Raw genomic sequence first — 19,184 nt, forward strand, 5'->3', positions numbered from 1 at the left:
AGCCTTAAGGACAAGTTGGAACATGTCCTGCTGTTAAACAATTTCTCATATACTCATTCCACTGAAAGCCATCAAAAGCCGCCTGGATTTTACAAATGGTTACCAACACGGAGGTGTTTTTCCTGTGCCGCCGCACCGCGTCGGCTGCGTCCCGATGCGCGGACCCGTCCGCACGTCTTTCATTAAAAAAATCTTTAACAGTGGAATATCCGGATAAAATGCTGAAACCGACTTCTTCTGAAACTTCTCTGTTCTCTCACGACGTCCTGGATCAATAGAGCCTGAAATGTGGAGGTTTCAGCTTGAACAGGCTGACGACGGCGGCTGAGAGCGCTGAGCGACGTCTCGCACCGTGGGAAGTCCTTAAAGCGACAGAATCACCTCAAAATCTCTCATCAGCCGTTAACATTTTCACTGAAAACCAGCTTAATTTTTCGAACCGTGTCCACTTCGATGTGTCTCACAGGTTTAGAAAAAATTTTGATCAAACAACGCGCCAGTCTCTCAGCAACTTCTCAGACAAAGGAATTCCGACGAGGGGCTGGACGACTCCTCCCACAAGGAGTGCTCACAGGCGAATGACGTCACCGACAGGCGTGGAAAAACTCACGCATGCGCACGAGGGTTCAAGCATGTCTGACGTAAAAACATATGAATGAAATCCATATAGTTTTTGAAAAAAATAAAAAGGACCGTTGCTTTATTGACAGACCTTGTATATATATGAATCAAATCCTGAAATGCTGCATACATGAAAATACTAATACAAGAACATAAGGGGCTTATTGAATATTATTTACAAATAATAAAAGAAAATATAGGGCAGCCAAACATTAAGAAATCAAATTTGTCAATAAAAGAAACTACTTTTAAAACATTATTGGATTCAATAAATAATAGGGATTTATTATTAAGTTTAAACTCATTTCTCCAGTGAGTAATGTTTGGTTTTGTCTTGAAAAAACGACATCGGTTTGGGTGTACAAAGTCAGTCTGCAGATGCGCCGGTGTCAGCAGATGATTTTTAGGACTTTCTGTAATTTGTTATGAAATAATGCTGAATTTATGTGGAAATGATTGTTGTACAGAAGCTTCAGAGATCTGTCGCTGAGATAGATGATGACTGGAGTGAAGTTTTAAGCAGAAACGAGGTGATAATCGCTTAACGTCGTTGTCTCCGACTGACTTCCTTGTCAGAGAGGAGGGCTGTCAATCAAACTTCGCTCTCCAGAGACGGCCAATCACAGCAGAGCCAGTGTCAACCTGGTTCCCTCCCCCATAGTGCCATAAGTTTCAAGTGAGGGAGCAGGAATTCTCTGCGCGCAAGCAGAAATAATCTTCGCGCGAGCAGAAGTCAAGTTCGAGCAGGTGGGTGGAGCGCTGGTTCTTGGGCGCAGCACCTTTGCGCGCATGCATTTAATATCTACTCGTGAATACATTTTTTACGTGAGTGGGGTTTTGTCACTAATCTGACACCATAAGGGAGAACATACAAACGCCACACAGAAAGGAACTGTGGATTGGTAGAATTGAACCCCAGACTCTCTTGCTGTGAGACAATAGAGCGAACCACTGAGCTGCTGTGCTGCCCAAGAGAGCTTTTTCTTAATAAAGACAGCAGCATGATTACCTCGCAGGAGCATAAAGCATTCAGGGACAGCTGGATCTTTAATTGTCTGTTTATTTTGGTAATTTGGAATGTTTTATGCTGGTTCTTGTGATAGCTTCTTAAAAGTTGTCTATAACAGATTGTGATATAATTTTATAAGTTGGATGCATAGGTCTTTTTCTTCTCTGCCCCTCCCCCCCAATATGGCATTTTCAGCTTTTGTTTGTGTGTGTATTTTGAGTATGAATCCTGTGCACTGTTTTTATAAATGAGTTCCCAGTATGTCTCTGTTCTGTTCTGGTTCAGCCCTCGTTTTCATTACACCTGAGATACAGGCTCCAGAGCTAACAGGTCTTTCAACAACACTTGGGTGTACATCTACCTTATTATGATGTTGGTCTTAAATTTCATTCATTCCAACTGACAGTTAACAACAAAAAAAAAAGTCTTAAATCTATCTTGCCTTAACAGGCCGCCAGCTTCATATATACAGCAACACATCCAGGTACAGGTACAATCAAAATGAATATAAAAATAGTTAAGGTATCAGATTTACATAAGGGTGATTCTTAGACTACGGGCACTTATTATGTCCTTTGATCATATTGTATGAAAAACAGAAAAAAGGGGAAATTTCACACTTTTTTATAGTTATCTTTACAATGAAAGTGTGTTGAGAAATTTGTTCTAGTAGTCTATGATGACTTTTTCACCTTTTTTCAGCATCATTATATGCAAATATTGCCGTTTTGTGCTTGTCCCACACCCAGACTTTTGATCTTCAATGATAAAATAAATGGTAAAGAAACATTTTTTCTAATGTTTTAAAATATCTCAGAATAAATTTTCAGTAAAATAATCAAAACATAATTGGGGTATTCAATGTCATACAACTGTTGTGATTTTTTTTTTAAACAAAATGTAGTTGTCCCACACTATTGCCGTAATTTCCACCACAACACTGTAATCTCCCTAAACAGTTTGTATGAAAGATTGTTTGGGTAGTTTCTATGGAGATAAACAGTGACATCAGAGCACATGTATATAGCGCCAAATCACAACAAACAGTTGCCCCAAGGCGCTTTATATTGTAAGGCAATGGTGTGGTGGAAATTACATTTACAAGGCCAATAGTGCCCATAGTTAAAGAATCACTCATAAATGCACAATTTATGATGATTTATTTAATTAATTTAAAGTCTGATTTATGCTTCTGCAATCTCTGTAACTCCGTTTCATGACGCCAACATGCGTGACAGTTTTAAAGTTCTCCATCGCTGGATTATGTTTTGTTCTGGACTAATTTGTCCCTCAATCAGTGTGCGCACTGCAAAAACTATTAAAATATGAGAGGAAAGAGTGAAAGCAGTGTCTGATTTTAATAGGTGCATGTCAGGCTGCAGGTCCAAGCACTGTGTGTGTGTGTGGGGGGGGGGGCTTTTAATCACGGAAATGAATTTGGTCCCACTTTACTTGAATCAGCGAGTATCAGCGCTGAACTTTAATTTGTACCTCTGTTACTGTGCACGTCCAGACTGATCTGTCCGGTATATGCGAGGGGTTTTTAATGGAAATACATTGCGATCGGACAGGACATTTTATCTGATGTGTGCGAAAATCCTTTATACAAATTCCGTTATATGCACGGTGTTTATTAGATACAAACATATCCGGTTTATACAATGACAGTTGAGGTGAGTTTTACTGTACATGGGACTGAACACTAAATTTACCTCTCAAACGTTTGACGATGAAGTCTCTTCCATCCCACACAGCTGACTTTATTTCCCCAAATTTTTCTTCTGTTTGGATCTGAAGGGAATCTGTACATCTTGAAGCCCTTGTTGTCTCTATTTGTGCATCCAAATGCACAGCAACCGGTCATTTTCAGTGAATAAATAAATAAAATAGCAGGAGTTACCTGCAGATATTTTAACAGCGAATGCTATTTTAGCCCCAAGATGGCACCACGAGTCACATGACTTTTTATTTTTCTTGGCTCATTATGTTGCTACTCTCCGAATCCGAATAAAGGGACTCTAGAGGACCTACTACTTCTAATAACAATAATAATAATTTTAACAACTAGAATGTTTAAATCTGTATTTCTCTGGGCCTAAGTTTTACTATAGTTCTGGAGCCATATAAAAATAACTTAATTTAACTTTTCAGCACAACTAAAGTGGAATGGGAAGCAATATATTTTTAAATGTACAGAGAAAGTATTCACACTGCTGCACTTTTTCCACATTTTTTTTTTGTTCCAGCCTAATGGATGAAACAAAATGGATGAATTTTTTTCCTCAAAATTCTACACACACTACCCCATAATGACAATGTGAAATTTTTTTTTTGAGATTTTTGCAAATTAAAAATAATAAATCACATGTAAAAAGTACAGCTCAGTCATCCCTGCACTGAAATGTACTGTACATCTTTTGCACAGCCCCATTCAACTATGTAATATTTATTTGACAGTGAACATAGTTTTGTCTATTTGACTCCTTTACTTCTTACAGAAGTATTTTTCCTTTTCTTATTGTCGTTTATGCACCAATTAATTCTTTCAGAAGTTTTTTTTTCCCTTTTCTCTTTATTGTTGATTATGCACCAATGACGGCAGATCAAATTCCTTGTATGTGAGAACTTGGCAATAAATTTGTGATTGTGATACATAAGTATTAAGTCTTTGCCATGAAGCTTAGAATTGAATTCAGGTGCATCCTGTTTCCACTGATCATCCTTCAGATGTTTCTACGGCTTAATTTGAGTCCGCCTGGGGTAAATTCAGATGATTGGACATGATTTGCAAAGGCACACACCTGTCTACATATAAGGTCCCACAGTTGACAGTGCATGTCAGAGCACAAACCAAGCATGAAGTCGAAGGAATTGTCTGTAGACCTCCGAGACAGGATTGTCTCAAGGCACAAATTTGGGGAAGGTTCCAGAAACACTTCTGCTACTTTTAAGATCAGTGGCCTCCATCATTTGTAAATGGAGGAAGTTCAGATCCACTAGGAGTCTTCCTAGAGCAGGCCACCCGTCTAAACTGAGTGACTGGTCGAGAACCTTAGTCAGGGCAGTGACCAAGAACCCTATGGTCACTCTGTCAGCGCTCCAGCAGTCCTCTGTGGAGAGAGGAGAACCTTCCAGAATCCTCTGGAAGGCATCCTCTGTGGACCTGCTGGCACGATAAGCAAAACACACCTGACGGACTCTCAGACCATGAGAAAAAAACCTCTGGTCTGATGAGACAAAGATTGGCCTGTTTAGCCCAAATGGCAAGCGTCATGTTTGGAGGAAACCAGGCACCATCCCTACAGTGAAGCATGGTGGTGGCAGCATCATGCTATGGGGATGTTTTTCAGCAGCAAGAACTGGAAGACTAGTCAGGATTGAGGGAAAGATGAATACAGCAGTGTACAGATACATCCTGGATGAAAACCTGCTCCAGAGTCCTCTTGACCTCAGACCGGTGCGACGGTTCATCTTTCAGCAGGACAATTACCCGAAGCACACAACCAAGATATCAAAGGAGTGGATTCAGGACAACTCTATGAATGTCCTTGAGTGGCCCAGCCAGAGCCCAGACCTGAATCTGATTGAACATCTCCGGAGAGATCTGAAAATGGCTGACGCTTCCCATCCAACCTGATGGAGCTTGAGAGGTACTGCAAAGAGGAATGGGCAAAACTGCCCAAAGATAGGTGCACCAAGCTTGTGGCGTCATATTCAAGAAGACTTGAGGCTGTAATTGCTGCCAAAGGTGCATCAACAAAGTTTTAAGCAAAGGGCGTGAATACTTTTATACACGTGATTTCTTAGTTTTTTGTTTTTAATAAATTTCCAAGAGTTTAAAATAAAGAATTTTTTTGCATGTTGTCATTATGGGGTGTTGTGAGTAGAAGTTTGAAGGGAAAAAATTAACGTACTCCATTTTGAAATCAGGCTGTAACATAAGAATATGTAGAGAAAGTGAAGTGCTGTGAATACTTTCTGGATGCACTGTAACATCTAAGCTCAGGCATTACTGGGTCTGTTTGGGGTTCTTTCTTTAAAATCAGGTCAGTTAGGATGAGGAAAGCCAAAACTAGGCAAATGATTACTGCTCTTGTGGTCAGTAATTTTCGTAATCTTATCAAACAGACATATAGGTTGTGCTGTCAGTTTTGGTTAAAGGCAAAGAAAAGGTGAAAATGTGGAAAACAAAATGCAAATTACGCACATTAAGCAGTATAACTAAATTGGGGGGATCAGGGTGTTAAAATAGTTATCAAAAAACCCTCCAGAATGCATCCCTGGACATCAGAACCCCCAAATGTTCAGACTCCTTGCTGACAAAGGTCTACTTTCACCAAAAAATTGAACCCCTTCCCCCCTTTTCAGATCCTGCCTACAGACCTGAGATTTTTAATTGGTATTGAATGAAATAAAATCACTATAAATTCTGTCCTCTTAAAATGTGTTTATCTTGAACTATTTAAATAATGTGTAAGTTAGTCTTTCTATAATTAAGTTAGTCTTTCTTTAATCTGCTGCATTAGAAAAGAGCAGCAATGGTTTGTGAGCGAAATATAATCTTATTCAGCAGCAGAACAATTTGTGGTTCTCTTAGCTGTCTCCACCTTGTATTACCTTAAATCCTAGGATACCATTGCAAAAAGGTTTCTAAAAAAGATAGGTTCTGAACAGCTTATGATTTCACTGTGGAAAAAAAAAAATCTGATTTTTTTTTTTTTGCTTCAATCCCTGTGATTACTATACTAAGATGGCATCTCCTTTGAATTTATGTTTGCAAGCATACTGCAAATTAATTGTTTTCTAGGAACAACAGTTTTCCTAAAGAGTACAATCTAGTGAACATTTTGGTATCCATTAAAAAATTTGTCCTGGGGGTGCACAGTGACTCTCCCCTTCAGCTCCTGGACTGTATGCTGTAGGTCAATTTTTCAACATAGCTGATGTGCCCATATTTATGGACTTGGTCCTGTATAAATGTTATATTTTATGCAGTATGTACTAATGTAAATTTGTTGTGTTGTCTGTCTCATCTTTTGCAGACCGCTTATGAGAACAGGATATACAGTCTGAAAATGGAATGTGGACCTAAATACCCACATGCGCCCCCGTCTGTTAGATTTGTAACAAAAATTAACATGAGTGGGGTAAATAATTCCAGCGGCGTGGTAAGTGTCCAATACAAAGCAGAACAGGTGCTTGAATTCAACGAGTAGTTTCACATTTCTGCTTTTGAGGCACACAGGTGTGAATTGTGCAATAAGTTACTGTCTTCATTCTTGTCACGCTAAGCAGTTTTTCTGTTTTTGTTTTGCAGGTGGAGCCCCGTAGTGTAACAGTAATAGCAAAATGGCAACATTCTTTTACCCTTAAAATGGTTCTTCAAGAGTTAAGGCGTCTAATGCAGAACAAAGAAAATGTGAAGCTTCCACAGCCTCCAGAAGGACAATCCTTCAGCACTTAAATGTTAAAGGATTGTTTTGGCCGTCTGTCTTAAACTTTACTCTTAGAAATATTGTGTAAAAATCCTGGCTCACTTCACATATGAATGATATCATCTGCAAGAGCAAGATGGGACTTTATTACATAGCTCATTGGGGGTGGGGGTGTCCTTACAGTTAAGCACTGAGCAGTTAAAAAGACTACAAGGCCACAGCTATTTGCCTTTAATGAAATTACTTTGACTTCTGTTCCACCTGTTCCAGCTTAAGTGGTCTTTAAGAAGGAGGCATGGTGTCACGCAAAGGCTCTTGTACCAGATTTCCAGTTTTATGTGCAAAATGACTGATCACCGAAGCAGATGTCAAGATGTCCTTATGAAGGCTTGTTCTGTAACTAATAACTAGTCAGAGAGCTACGTTGTGAGTTAGTTAAATTTAGCTGGCGGTGTTGAAACATACAGAATGCTCAACTGTGGCTGTAGTCTAAAAGTAGTGTCACAAGTTAAGAATTTTTTTATATATATATGTATATATAAATATACATATAAAAAAATATATATATCTGTATTTGACACAGTACTGATGCTTTTCTGTTCTGCAGTTCTTTGACACGTAACAGATGTCGAAGCCTTTGCATTCTGGTGACAATGGCAGGTGTATAAACTTGTGATTTTTTTTTCTGAAATTAAAATCGCTGTTTGGGAAATGAAAAATCTGTCTCTGAATTTTGTTTAGCTTCCTAACTGACCCATCATTTTGTTCACCATGCGGGTGTGTGTTGAACAGAAGCGTGCAGGTTGATGTCATGTTCGAGTTACACAGGAATTAAAGTTCTCTGTCGCTGTGATAGGTTTTTGTCAGTTGGGCTGACAAAAATGCAGGTTTCGCGCTGATGCCATCCTTAGAAAAAAAAAATCAAGGCTGGATCCAAGATATAAAATTTACCTTGCTCAAAATGTTCAAAAATCAATTTTTAGAATAATGTCTCTGTTTTGTGTTTGTTTTTCCTCCTGGCAACGAGTCTGTCTCTGCTCTTCTGTGTCCTGTCTGCTCTCTGCAGGACGTGCGTAATGTGTTGTCTCACAGCGTGAGCAAAGACCAGAGTTTCATACACATTTTTTAACTTTTCTTTCAAAGTCCGTTCTGAGTGTCCCTTGGCGTGTCCTTGCTGTGGTTAAACTAAAAACGCAACTGCAGAACTGCGACGCATTAACAAACACTTTTCTTAAAACAAAAAGAAGAAGAAAGAAGCCTAAAATCTCTTCCTGAGGATGACATAACGTAAAATGCACTCATAAAACCTTCTTACCTCTCAATCAGGTCTCACTTTTCCACATACAGTGAGGAAAAAAAGTACTTGAACACCCTGTGATTTTGCAAGTTCTCCCACTTAACATGGAGGGGTCTGAAATTTTCATCTTAGGTGCATGTCCACTGTGAGAGACATAATCCAAAAAAAAAAATGGAAATCACAATGTATAATTTTTTAATAATTTATAGTATTTAAAGTATATAAACACCTGCTAATCAGCAGAAATTCTAGCCCTCAAAGACCTGTTAGTCTGCCTCTAAAAGTCCACCTCCACTCCACTTATTCCAAATCAGAAGCACCTATTTGAGGTCGTTAGCTGCATACAGACACCTGTCCACCCCACACAATCAGTAAACACTCAAACTACTAACATGGCTAAGACCAAAGAGCTGTCCAAAGACACCGGAGACAAAATTGTAGACCACAAGGCTGGAAAGGGCTACGGGGCAATTGCCAAGCAGCTTGGTGAAAAAAGATCAACTGTTGGAGCAATTACTAGAAAATGGAAGAAGCTAAACATGACTGTCAGTCTCCCTCGGACAGGGGCTCCATGCAAGATCCCACCTCGTGGCATATCAATGGTCCTAAGAGAGGTGAGGAATCAGCCCAGAACTGCATGGGAGGAGCTGGTCAATGACCTGAAAAGAGCTGGCACCACTGTTTCCAGGGTTAATGTGGGTAATACACCAAGACGTGTTAAAATCATGCATGGCACGGAAGGTTCCCCTGCTTAAATCAGCACACGTCCAGGCCCGTCTAAAGTTTGCCCATGACCATTTTAATGATCCAGGGGAGTCATGGGAGAAAATTATGTGGTCAGATGAGACCAAAATTGAACTTTTTGGTCTTAATTCCACTCGCCGTGTTTGGAGGAAGAGAAATGCTGAGTACCATCACAAAAGCACCGTCCCTGCTGTGAAGCATGGGGGTAGAAGCATCATGCTTTGGGAGTGTTTTTCTGCACATGGGACAGGATGACGGCACTGTATTAAGGAGAGGATGACCGGGGCCATGTATTGCAAGATTTTGGGGAACAACCTCCTTCCCTCAGAGCACTGAAGATGGGTCGTGGTTCCAACAGGACAATGACCCGAAGCACACAGCCAGGATAACCAAGCAGTGGCTCTGTAAGAAGCATATCAAGGTTCTGGAGTGGCCTAGCCAGTCTCCAGACCTAAACCCAATAGAAAATCTTTGGAGGGAGCTGAAACTCCGTGTTTCTCCGACAGCCCAGTAACCTGGCTGATCTAGAGAAGATCTGTGTGGAGGAATGGGCCAAAATCCCTGCTGCAGTGTGTGCAAACCTGGTTGAAAATCTACAGGAAATGTTTGACCTCTGTAATTGCAAACAAAGGCTACTCTACCAAATATTAACATTGATTTTCACAGGTGTTGAAATACTTATTTGCAGCAGTCACATACAAATAAATTATATAAAAAAAAATACATTGTGATTTTCTGATTTTTTTTTTTTTTAAGATTATGTCTCACAGTGGACATGCACCTAAGATGAAAATCTCAGACCCCTCCATGATTTCTAAGTGGGAGAACTTGCAAAGTCGCAGGGTGTTCAAATACTTATTTCCTCACTGTAAATACACAAATTCTTGATTGTTCCTGCTCATATTGTAAACCAGGGGCAAATCCAGATGGAAAGAAGGTGTGGGAGGACCTGCCCTCCACAATACCCCTTGTTTAAAAGTCCACTTTTAAAGACATTTTTCATATTACTACTAATATGAGCAAAGTGTCGCGCAGCGGCACGAAGCTCACTCATTGTACAGGGCGTCCTAAACAGGAAGTGCCAAAATTCAAGTCCACAGTAAAACAGGAATTGTTCAATGTCAAACACTTCCTGGATTGACAGATGAGATCCCATGGAATCTCACGGGAACTCAGTGGCAAGCTCGCACTCAAACAGGAAGTGCTGAATTCTCAGTCACAGTGAAACAGGAAATGTCTGATGTTGAACGCTTCCTGGCATAGGTGGAGCTAGAGAGGAGGCCGGGGTTTCACTGGACTCCCTTGAAATCTGATTGGACACATGATTGACATATCACGGCACCACACGTCTTGTTGGAAGACCTGCATTTTCAAATCAGTGAGTCACATCAACTGCTAGGTTTCTCCTGTACAGTAGGTTGTGCTCTGTACCAAAGTTCTAATCCACCTTAGTAGAAGAAGAAAAATGTTTGCCTCAGATTTGAACTGAACACGTCGTTTGAACTATGGACTTCTAATCACACCAAACTTACACTGGTGAGTAAACAGCCGTATTTTATGCCAGAAATGGAGTCCAGGTTGTTAAAAGCAGCATTTCTCCTTTAATTCAGGTTGTCTTATATAGGGGGAGAGTGGGGTAAGTTGTGCCGTTTTTTTACTTAAAGTTACTTTAAGCGAGGCCATGAGAGTAACACCTCCAACTTAATTATATATATTTCAGGATGTGGTGCAACCGTGGGAACAATGACTTTGGAACTGAAGTAAAGTATTGAAGAAATACAGCTTTCTGAAAAAAGTGGTCTTGTGGCACAAATTGCCCCCGGTGCGGGGTAAGTTGTGCCTTTGGAGAGCATACATTAGGGTAAATTGTGCCTTTTAATTATTTAAGTAAAACAGTATATTTTAATAACAGAAATTGTAATGCTAGCTGTAATAGCTAGACAAATGCAATACAAGCTTGCTCATTTAAGGTTTATTTATTGTTATTTTAACAATATTCTCAATATTTTCTTGAACAAAGCCCAACACTTCAGAACAAGGTGAGTTCAAAATGAAAACATTTCCAACGCCTAGAGCCACATGAACGCATAAGACCAAAATAAAATTCAAATGAAGAACTCTTCACAGATCTGGCCTACTACATCACATCCCACTTATCAATGCTACAAGGGAATATAAATTTCTGCTCCCTTCAGGCTGTACCACCAAGTTTTTGTGGTGTGGGTAGTTTCCTATACACATCCTCTCTAGGGATAACTACATTTTCTTTGAAAGTGAAAATGGGCTTTCCATCCACAGACCTCTTGCTTTTCTTAGGAACTTTGCTCTGATGTCAGCACCATCAACCTTCTCAACCAATCCAACATAGTTGTAGGATTTGGTTTTGCCTGCAAAGTTTACAATAGCAAAGTCCCCAGCAGACAGATCCTTGTCACCATCATTATCATCATCATTCTGGACATCTGAACTGTCATAGTAGTCATAGAGAGTAGTCATAGAGTGTAGTCAGAGTGTGAGTGAGTGTGAATGACAGTGTGAGCCATATGATTATTACCTGTCCATCACTTTAGAGAGGTTATCAAAGAACTCCCCCACATTGTGCCTATTAAAGGCAGTAGCTCTACCAAGAGAGGTTGCTTCAGGAGTGCGGCATGATAACTGGTAGCGTGCTTTAAAGGCCGCAAACTAATCACATCCTATGAAAGATTAAGTTTTTTTAGCATTATTATAATATATCTTAATTTTTCCCTTATTGAGCCATTGCAGTTTACATTAAGATTTACATAAGTTGAAGCTATAATAAGCATTTCCTTGGGAAATAATTATTAATGGTCCCTATTACTTTTTCTTAATAAATGCACATTTAACCAAACCTGCTTTTTCCTCTTTGATCCAGCTGGCAGGGATATTGAAGTCATTTCTTCGTGCATACTCAAAAGCCAGTTCACGCCATTTAATGGGACTTAGACCATGAAACATCGCTGCTAGGGCCTTTATATGTTCTGCCAGCTCTTTCTCCATATGTTTGTTAAAGACTTGATTGGCAAGTCCAGTTCTTTTATATCCTGGCCTTATTTCTTCTCCATGTATCATTTTAATGTCATCCTGCATATGTTCATCTGCCTTGCCACCTGACGAATGGGCTCCCCTTTCTCCACCTCTTGCTCTGCTGTGTCCATGACCTCTAGAGGAGTGGAAGCTCTGTCTGTCTTCCTCTTATAATTTTGTGGCATGATGGTTTATTTCTGTTTTTACCCTAAAAATAGGAATGTCACACAGTTTTAGTGATTAAATATAAGAATACAATGTAAAATTACAAAAAAAAAAAAAAAAAATGTTTAAAATGTTCATAAGTGGGGGTGAGTTGTGCCACTGGCACAACTTAACCCAGACCTTTTGGCACAAATCACCCCAACCCCACCATTTTGGGAAAAAATGCATATGATCCAGCAGATTTAAGCTAACATCATGCTAGCTATATAGACTCAAAGTGTAGCTTACCAAAGCACTGCAACATGTGTGAAATGTTTTTAAACTTGCCTATAACCGTTCAGATACAACAATAAAAAAACCTTGATCATAGAAATTTTACTTTGAAGGGCAAAAAACAGTTTTTGCACTTAAATATGCTTACATCTCATGCAATGATGCTCCCTTCTTTACAGGATGAGTAAAATGTCTGACTCTTCAAAAATGAGTGGTCACATGGCCAATTCCTTATATGGTTCCCGAGAAACAGGTGCTGGCACAACTTACCCGTGGCACAAATCACCCCACTCTCCCCTACACATGTTTAAGCTAACAGCTGCTTCATGCTCTGTTGGCTTATTAGTGCAGCAGATAACTGAAACAATCCTTCAAATGGTGATAAAAGCATCAAATTCAGCACAAATACAGCTGGAGCAAAATTAATGGAGCAACTTTAACTTTTGACCCCTGTACAAACTGTAACTTGGCTTGGTATTTCACACATTTTAATTTGTTTATTCCATTTCAAATACATCTTTTTTTTCCTAAAATTATCTTCCTTAACTCAAGCTGAAAGCAAATCTCTACAGCTTGATATAAATGAATTAAAAATATAATATCCAGCTTCCCGGTGAAGCTACAATTTGACAGAAAGTACATTTGAGATGAAAGCCTAGATTTGATGTTTTGGTGAAAGAAACTTTTGTATTTCTTCATAATTAATGTAAATAAAGTCCAAGACGTATTCAGTGACTTGGAAATGTTCATGTTTCCATCACCTGACTTGTCTAAAGAAAACGGGCGAAAAAACTGATTATTATTTACAGGTTTTATCAAGTTTTAGAGATTTGCTTTCAGTTTGAGTTTGAGGAAGATCATTTTAGAAATTTTATTCTTTATTTTTTGTATTTCTTGTATTTAAAATGGCATAAACAAATTAAAATGTGTGAAATTCCAAGTGTTCCAATACTTTTGGAGGCACAGTATCCTAACCTTATGATGAGTGCAAAATGAGTGTGGTATTATTACTATTTTGTTTAAGAATGTTTAATTTTCACTATTGCTGCACTTTGTGTCAAATCATAATCATATCGTATATCATACCGATACGAAAATTAAGTAAGATATCGTCTGCTATACATTCCAAATCTAAGGTGGAGCTCTACTAGTGTTTACTAAGGTACACCTAAAAATCTTAAAAAAAAAAAAAAAAAAAAAAAATAGAGCCACTCAGGTGCCTGGTCTTGAGAACCAGGGATGGTAGGTTGAAAAGCTTTTTTTTTATCCCATGGGAACTCTCCCTACCCACCTAAGCGGCTCAAGAATATGGATAACATGTATACAACCCCTGGCAAAAATTATGGAATCACCGGCCTTGGCGGATGTTCATTCAGTTGTTTAATTTTGTAGAAAAAAAGCAGATCACAGACATGACACAAAACTGAAGTAATTTCAAATGGCAACTTTCTGGCTTTAAGAAACACTATAAGAAATCAAGAAAAAAAAATTGTGGCAGTCAGTAACGTTTACTTTTTTAGACCAAGCAGAGGGAAAAAAATATGGAATCACTCAGTTCTGAGGAATAAATTATGGAATCACCCTGTAAATTTTCATCCCCAAAACTAACACCTGCATCAAATCAGATCTGCTCATTAGTCTGCATCTAAAAAGGAGTGATCACACCTTGGAGAGCTGTTGCACCAAGTGGACTGACATGAATCATGGCTCCAACACGAGAGATGTCAATTGAAACAAAGGAGAGGATTATCAAACTCTTAAAAGAGGGTAAATCATCACGCAATGTTGCAAAAGATGTTGGTTGTTCACACTCAGCTGTGTCTAAACTCTGGACCAAATACAAACAACATGGGAAGGTTGTTAAAGGCAAACATACTGGTAGACCAAGGAAGACATCAAAGCGTCAAGACAGAAAACTTAAAGCAATATGTCCTCAAAAATTGAAAAATGCACAACAAAAACAAATGAGGAACGAATGGGAGGAAACTGGAGTCAACGTTTGACCGAACTGTAAGAAACCACCTAAAGGAAATGGGATTTACATACAGAAAAGCTAAACGAAAGCCATTATTAACACCTAAACAGAAAAAAACAAGGTTACAATGGGCTAAGGAAAAGCAGTTGTGGACTGTGGATGACTGGATGAAAGTCATATTCAGTGATGAACTCTCGAATCTGCATTGGGCAAGGTGATGATGCTGAACTTTTGTTTGGTGCCGTTCCAATGAGATTTATAAAAATGACTGCCTGAAGAGAACATGTAAATTTCCACAGTCATTGATGGATATGGGGGCTGTATGTCAGGTAAAGGCACTGGGGAGATGGCTGTCATTACATCATCAATAAATGCACAAGTTTACATTGATATTTTGGACACTTTTCTTATCCCATCAATTGAATGGATGTTTGGGGATGATGAAATCATTTTTCAAGATGATAATGCATCTTGCCATAGAGGAAAAACTGTAAAAACATTCCTTGCAGAAAGACACATAGGGTCAATGTCATGACCTGCAAATAGTCTGGATCTTAATCCAATTGAAAATCTTTGGTGGAAGTTGAAGAAAATGGTCCATGACAAGGCTCCAACCTGCAAAGCTCATCTGGCAACAGCAATCAGAGAAAGTTGGAGCCAGATTGATGAGAGTACTGTTTGTCACTCATTAAGTCCATGCCTCAGAGACTGCAAGCTGTTATAAAAGCCAGAGGTGGTGCAACAAAATACTAGTGATGTGTTGGAGCATTCTTTTGTTTTTCATGATTCCATAATTTTTTCCTCAGAATTGAGTGATTCCATATTTTTTTCCCTCTGCTTGGTCTAAAAAAGTAACCGTTACTGACTGCCACAATCTTTTTTTCTTGATTTCTTATAGTGTTTCTTAAAGCCAGAAAGTTGCCATTTGAAATGACTTTAGTTTTGTGTCATGTCTGTGATCTGCTTTTTTTCTACAAAATTAAACAACTGAATGAACATCCTCCGAGGCCGGTGATTCCATAATTTTTTGCCAGGGGTTGTATAAGTGACATTTACATGACAATTTATATGACAATATTGAAATATGATAATTTGGCCATACAGCCCTACTGTCAACTAACTGAAAACTCTGAATGTTAATTTACATCTACATTTAAAAAAATGCTTAAAGTGGTAGGGGGTTAAGAGGGCTGTAATTGGAGGGGGTGTCAGCTGAAAAGTAAAATGCTTAAAAAGGTGGGGAGTATGGGGGGCAGAGCCCCTCCAGAAGCTGAACGGCAAAATAAGGAAAATGCTTAGAAAGGCCCCCCAAGAAGCTGAAAGGTTTTAGTCATGCTCATGCTCCCAAGAACCATTCTACTGAAAAAAGTCTGAAGGATCTAAAGGACATGGTTAGATGGCGAGGAGCTTTTCCAGGCATGTGAGAGGCAAATAAACAAAAATGCTTAAAAAGGCGGGGGGTCTGGTGGGCAGAGTCTCCCCCAGAAACTGAAGTTTTTTGCCATGCTAATACTCCCCTGAAGCATTTATTCAAAATAAAGTCTGAAAGACCTAAATGACATGGTGAGATGCTGACGAGCTTCGCTCATTCATGTCCGCGACATATGCATATTAATCATGATGATAATTTCAACTAAAATGTTTAAATCAATATTACTCTGGGCTTAAGTTTTACTATAGTTCTGGTCTAAGTTTAATTGATAAGCTGTACAAAAATAAGTTTACTTAATTTACCTTATCTGCATAACTAAAGTGGTATGTGAAGCTTGGCTTTTTAATGTAATGTCTAAGCTCTGGCATCACTGGGTCTGTTTGGGGTTCTCACTTTAAAATCAGGTTGGTTGGGATGATGGAAGCTTAAAAATAGGAAAATGATTACAGGTCTTGTGGTTAGTAATATCAGACTTGTCTGTGATATCACTTTTGGTCAAAGGTGAAAATGTGCTAAAGAAAATACAAGCACAATGCACATTAAGCAGTATAACTAAATTGAAGGGGGGGGGGGGGGCTACACTTTCTCTTAAAAAAAAAAAACTATTTTATTTTTACTTCTATTTTGTTGTTTGATTTTAAATGGGCCACAATGGAAATAAGTGTTTTCACTTTCTTGTGTCATGCATGTATTTTTAACGTATTTACAATTATATTATGCACGCACAATGAAAGTACTAAATAAACTCATGCAGAGTTTTAAATACATAGATATTTGGCATGTGAATGACATGTTCAAACATTTTCAAGCTGTGTAACAATTCATTTAATTTTGCTGGGTTTCAGCATCACAACAGTTATTCTTGCGATTACTCTTTTTTTAATGCAATTTAGGTTGTGTGATTGGTTGATTTCACTGTCCATTCATGACTAGGAGGGCGGAGCGCATGTTTTTTTAATTTCTCCTCCCCTTTCAATGACAACCAATCACAGCTCTGAGAGAACTGCATCATACCTGGCAACAGAGTCAACCCCGCCTCTTCACAAAGATAGGAGTTTCTGTCTCCTCCTTGCTCAGACTTGCTCTCAGACACCTTCTGGCTCACTCTTAGGCTAAAATTCCTTGCCAGGAAATTTTAGGCAAAGTTAGGAGCTCTTTGAGAGGGATTTGAGTTGCTTCGCGGATACAGGCCCAGGTGTGGTAATGGTCACGCTGAAGTAGTGCAGCATTTGTACAGTGTCACTACCTAAAAGTGCGAACAGCAACAACAGCAGTGTGTGCCAGTCTGTTGTGGAGTAAGATCCATAGTTTTGAAATCCTCTTGTGCTGGACTGAACATAGCAGCTTACTCAAAAGCCCTTGGACAACTTTGATATACACTGATAGATATCATTGTAGATCAGAATCAAAGAACTCAAACATTTTTCACTTGGGACAAAAATGAATTTAATTGGCACATTATTGATTTGGAAAATAGACAGCTGCTAATAGTACAGTAAAAATTATAGGGTATTGTGGATATGTGTCAGCCCGGAGATATCCAGATACAAGACACTAAAGCCGGGAATTGGCACATAAGTCAGGTTTATTAGTAAGGATGTTTGACACAATATATGCAATTATTATAAAACAAATATTACAACAAACAGCTGCAAAAAGTTAGAAGGAGTTGGGTTTGTTAATAAGGTGGATAAGCTTGGTGTTTTGTCACAGGAAGATGATAATGACGCAGACCCAACATGATCAGTTTTATGTGATGGGAAGATATTTTTATTACGGTTGATTTTTCTGCTTTTAAAAGTAACCCTAAGAGGTGTGGATCATCATTTCTGAAGATGTCAATGTGCGTTTGGCAGTTTGTTGTGGTAAGTGGCTTATAGGGTGAGTGACATGAGAATCCACATCACTACCTTTGTATGGTATCTTAAATTAATCCATTTCAGTGTTGCTCCACCAGTTGTTTTTCTTCTTCGTGTTTAATGGTGGTTGGCAGCTTGCTCTCAGCTGATGGCGCCATTGTTGACATCTGTTTAGCAACGTGCATAGACAGGGCACAGAGTAATACATTAAATGTGAAACGGTTTTAATATTTTGCCACCGTTGACGTGATCATTTATGGTCTGAAATCTCACACGATTAATCAGATTTTCAGAAAAAATGTAATTGGATTAGAATGCAGGACAAATGGGCCTCTCGAACACACCCATGTGGGTCGCGGGACATGGGGGTAAATATTGGGACTGTCCTGCCCAATGTGGGACGGTTGGCAGCGCTGTGATTGCCATCTTCATTTTGAAGATCAGTGTGATCCAGATCAAAGTTCAGCGGTTGGGATCAAATTTAATCTGTCAGATAAATGCAATGCTCATGATCCAAAATAATCAATCAGGATAAGAGTTCAGCTATCGAGAACAAAGATCAGTAATCAGGATATCAAAGGTGTCTATCGGATCAGGTGCACAGAAGTGAAGAAAACAAAATGTGATAGAATGAAAGTTCATCAACTGGGTTCAAATACCAGTGATCAAAACCAAATTTAAACTACAAGGATCAATGTTCAGAATAAAAGGAAATTTATCAGTTAATAAATCCAGTTATTAGGACCAAAGATCAATAATCGGGACAACAAATGGCGTTCATTCAGGTCAGGGTCACAGTAAGAGCCAATGTGAGGATCAGGATCAAAGTCGAGCAATCGACATCAAAGATCATGTTCAATGTTCAGTGACCAGTAAGAGGCGGAGGTACGCGCTCTACCGAGTGCCTTTCTGTTTACAGTTTTACAGTATTGCGCAACTGTACGGTGACTGCAAATCCAACCAGCCATCCATCTTTATTTTTATTTAATCACTACAAAATTCTGTAATTCTGCCGGCCTTTTTGTGCCCTTGACACCAGTCTCAGCTCCAGGATTGTGTGAAATCTAAAGATGATAGACTGCGAGACTTCTACACGTGACCTCCGTGTCACCCTGACCATATCTCCCTCTCTGCAGTCTCCAGACAGCTTGTGTCGTTACGGATGAACCACACTGCAGCACGCCGAGAGATCCCTCATTCAAAAACCAGGCTTTGCAGCGACGGTGCATCGTGGGGTCGTGCACCATGTCAGGGCTGCTGATTTGGATTAAACATCAGATTGTCAAAAAAAAAAAAAAACTACTAACCTCCTCCAAGTTGTTTACT

The 19,184-nt window shown here is 39.1% G+C and overlaps 1 protein-coding gene across 3 annotated transcripts in view; it reads left to right on the plus strand.

Moving 5' to 3' along the window:
• Positions 1-7,764, plus strand: part of ube2v2 (ubiquitin-conjugating enzyme E2 variant 2) — a 33,771-nt gene extending 26,007 nt beyond the window's left edge. For all 3 annotated transcript variants that reach the window (XM_034183330.1, XM_034183331.1, XM_034183332.1), the window contains exons 3-4: positions 6,673-6,798; positions 6,948-7,764. In XM_034183330.1, the coding sequence (XP_034039221.1) occupies positions 6,673-6,798; positions 6,948-7,094 (273 nt within the window). In that variant the 3' untranslated portion in view covers positions 7,095-7,764. The remainder of the gene's footprint in view (positions 1-6,672; positions 6,799-6,947) is intronic.
• Positions 7,765-19,184: the final 11,420 nt, after the last annotated feature.

The sequence above is a fragment of the Thalassophryne amazonica genome, chromosome 12, assembly GCF_902500255.1.
Source record: "Thalassophryne amazonica chromosome 12, fThaAma1.1, whole genome shotgun sequence".
Lineage (NCBI taxonomy): Eukaryota > Metazoa > Chordata > Actinopteri > Batrachoidiformes > Batrachoididae > Thalassophryne > Thalassophryne amazonica.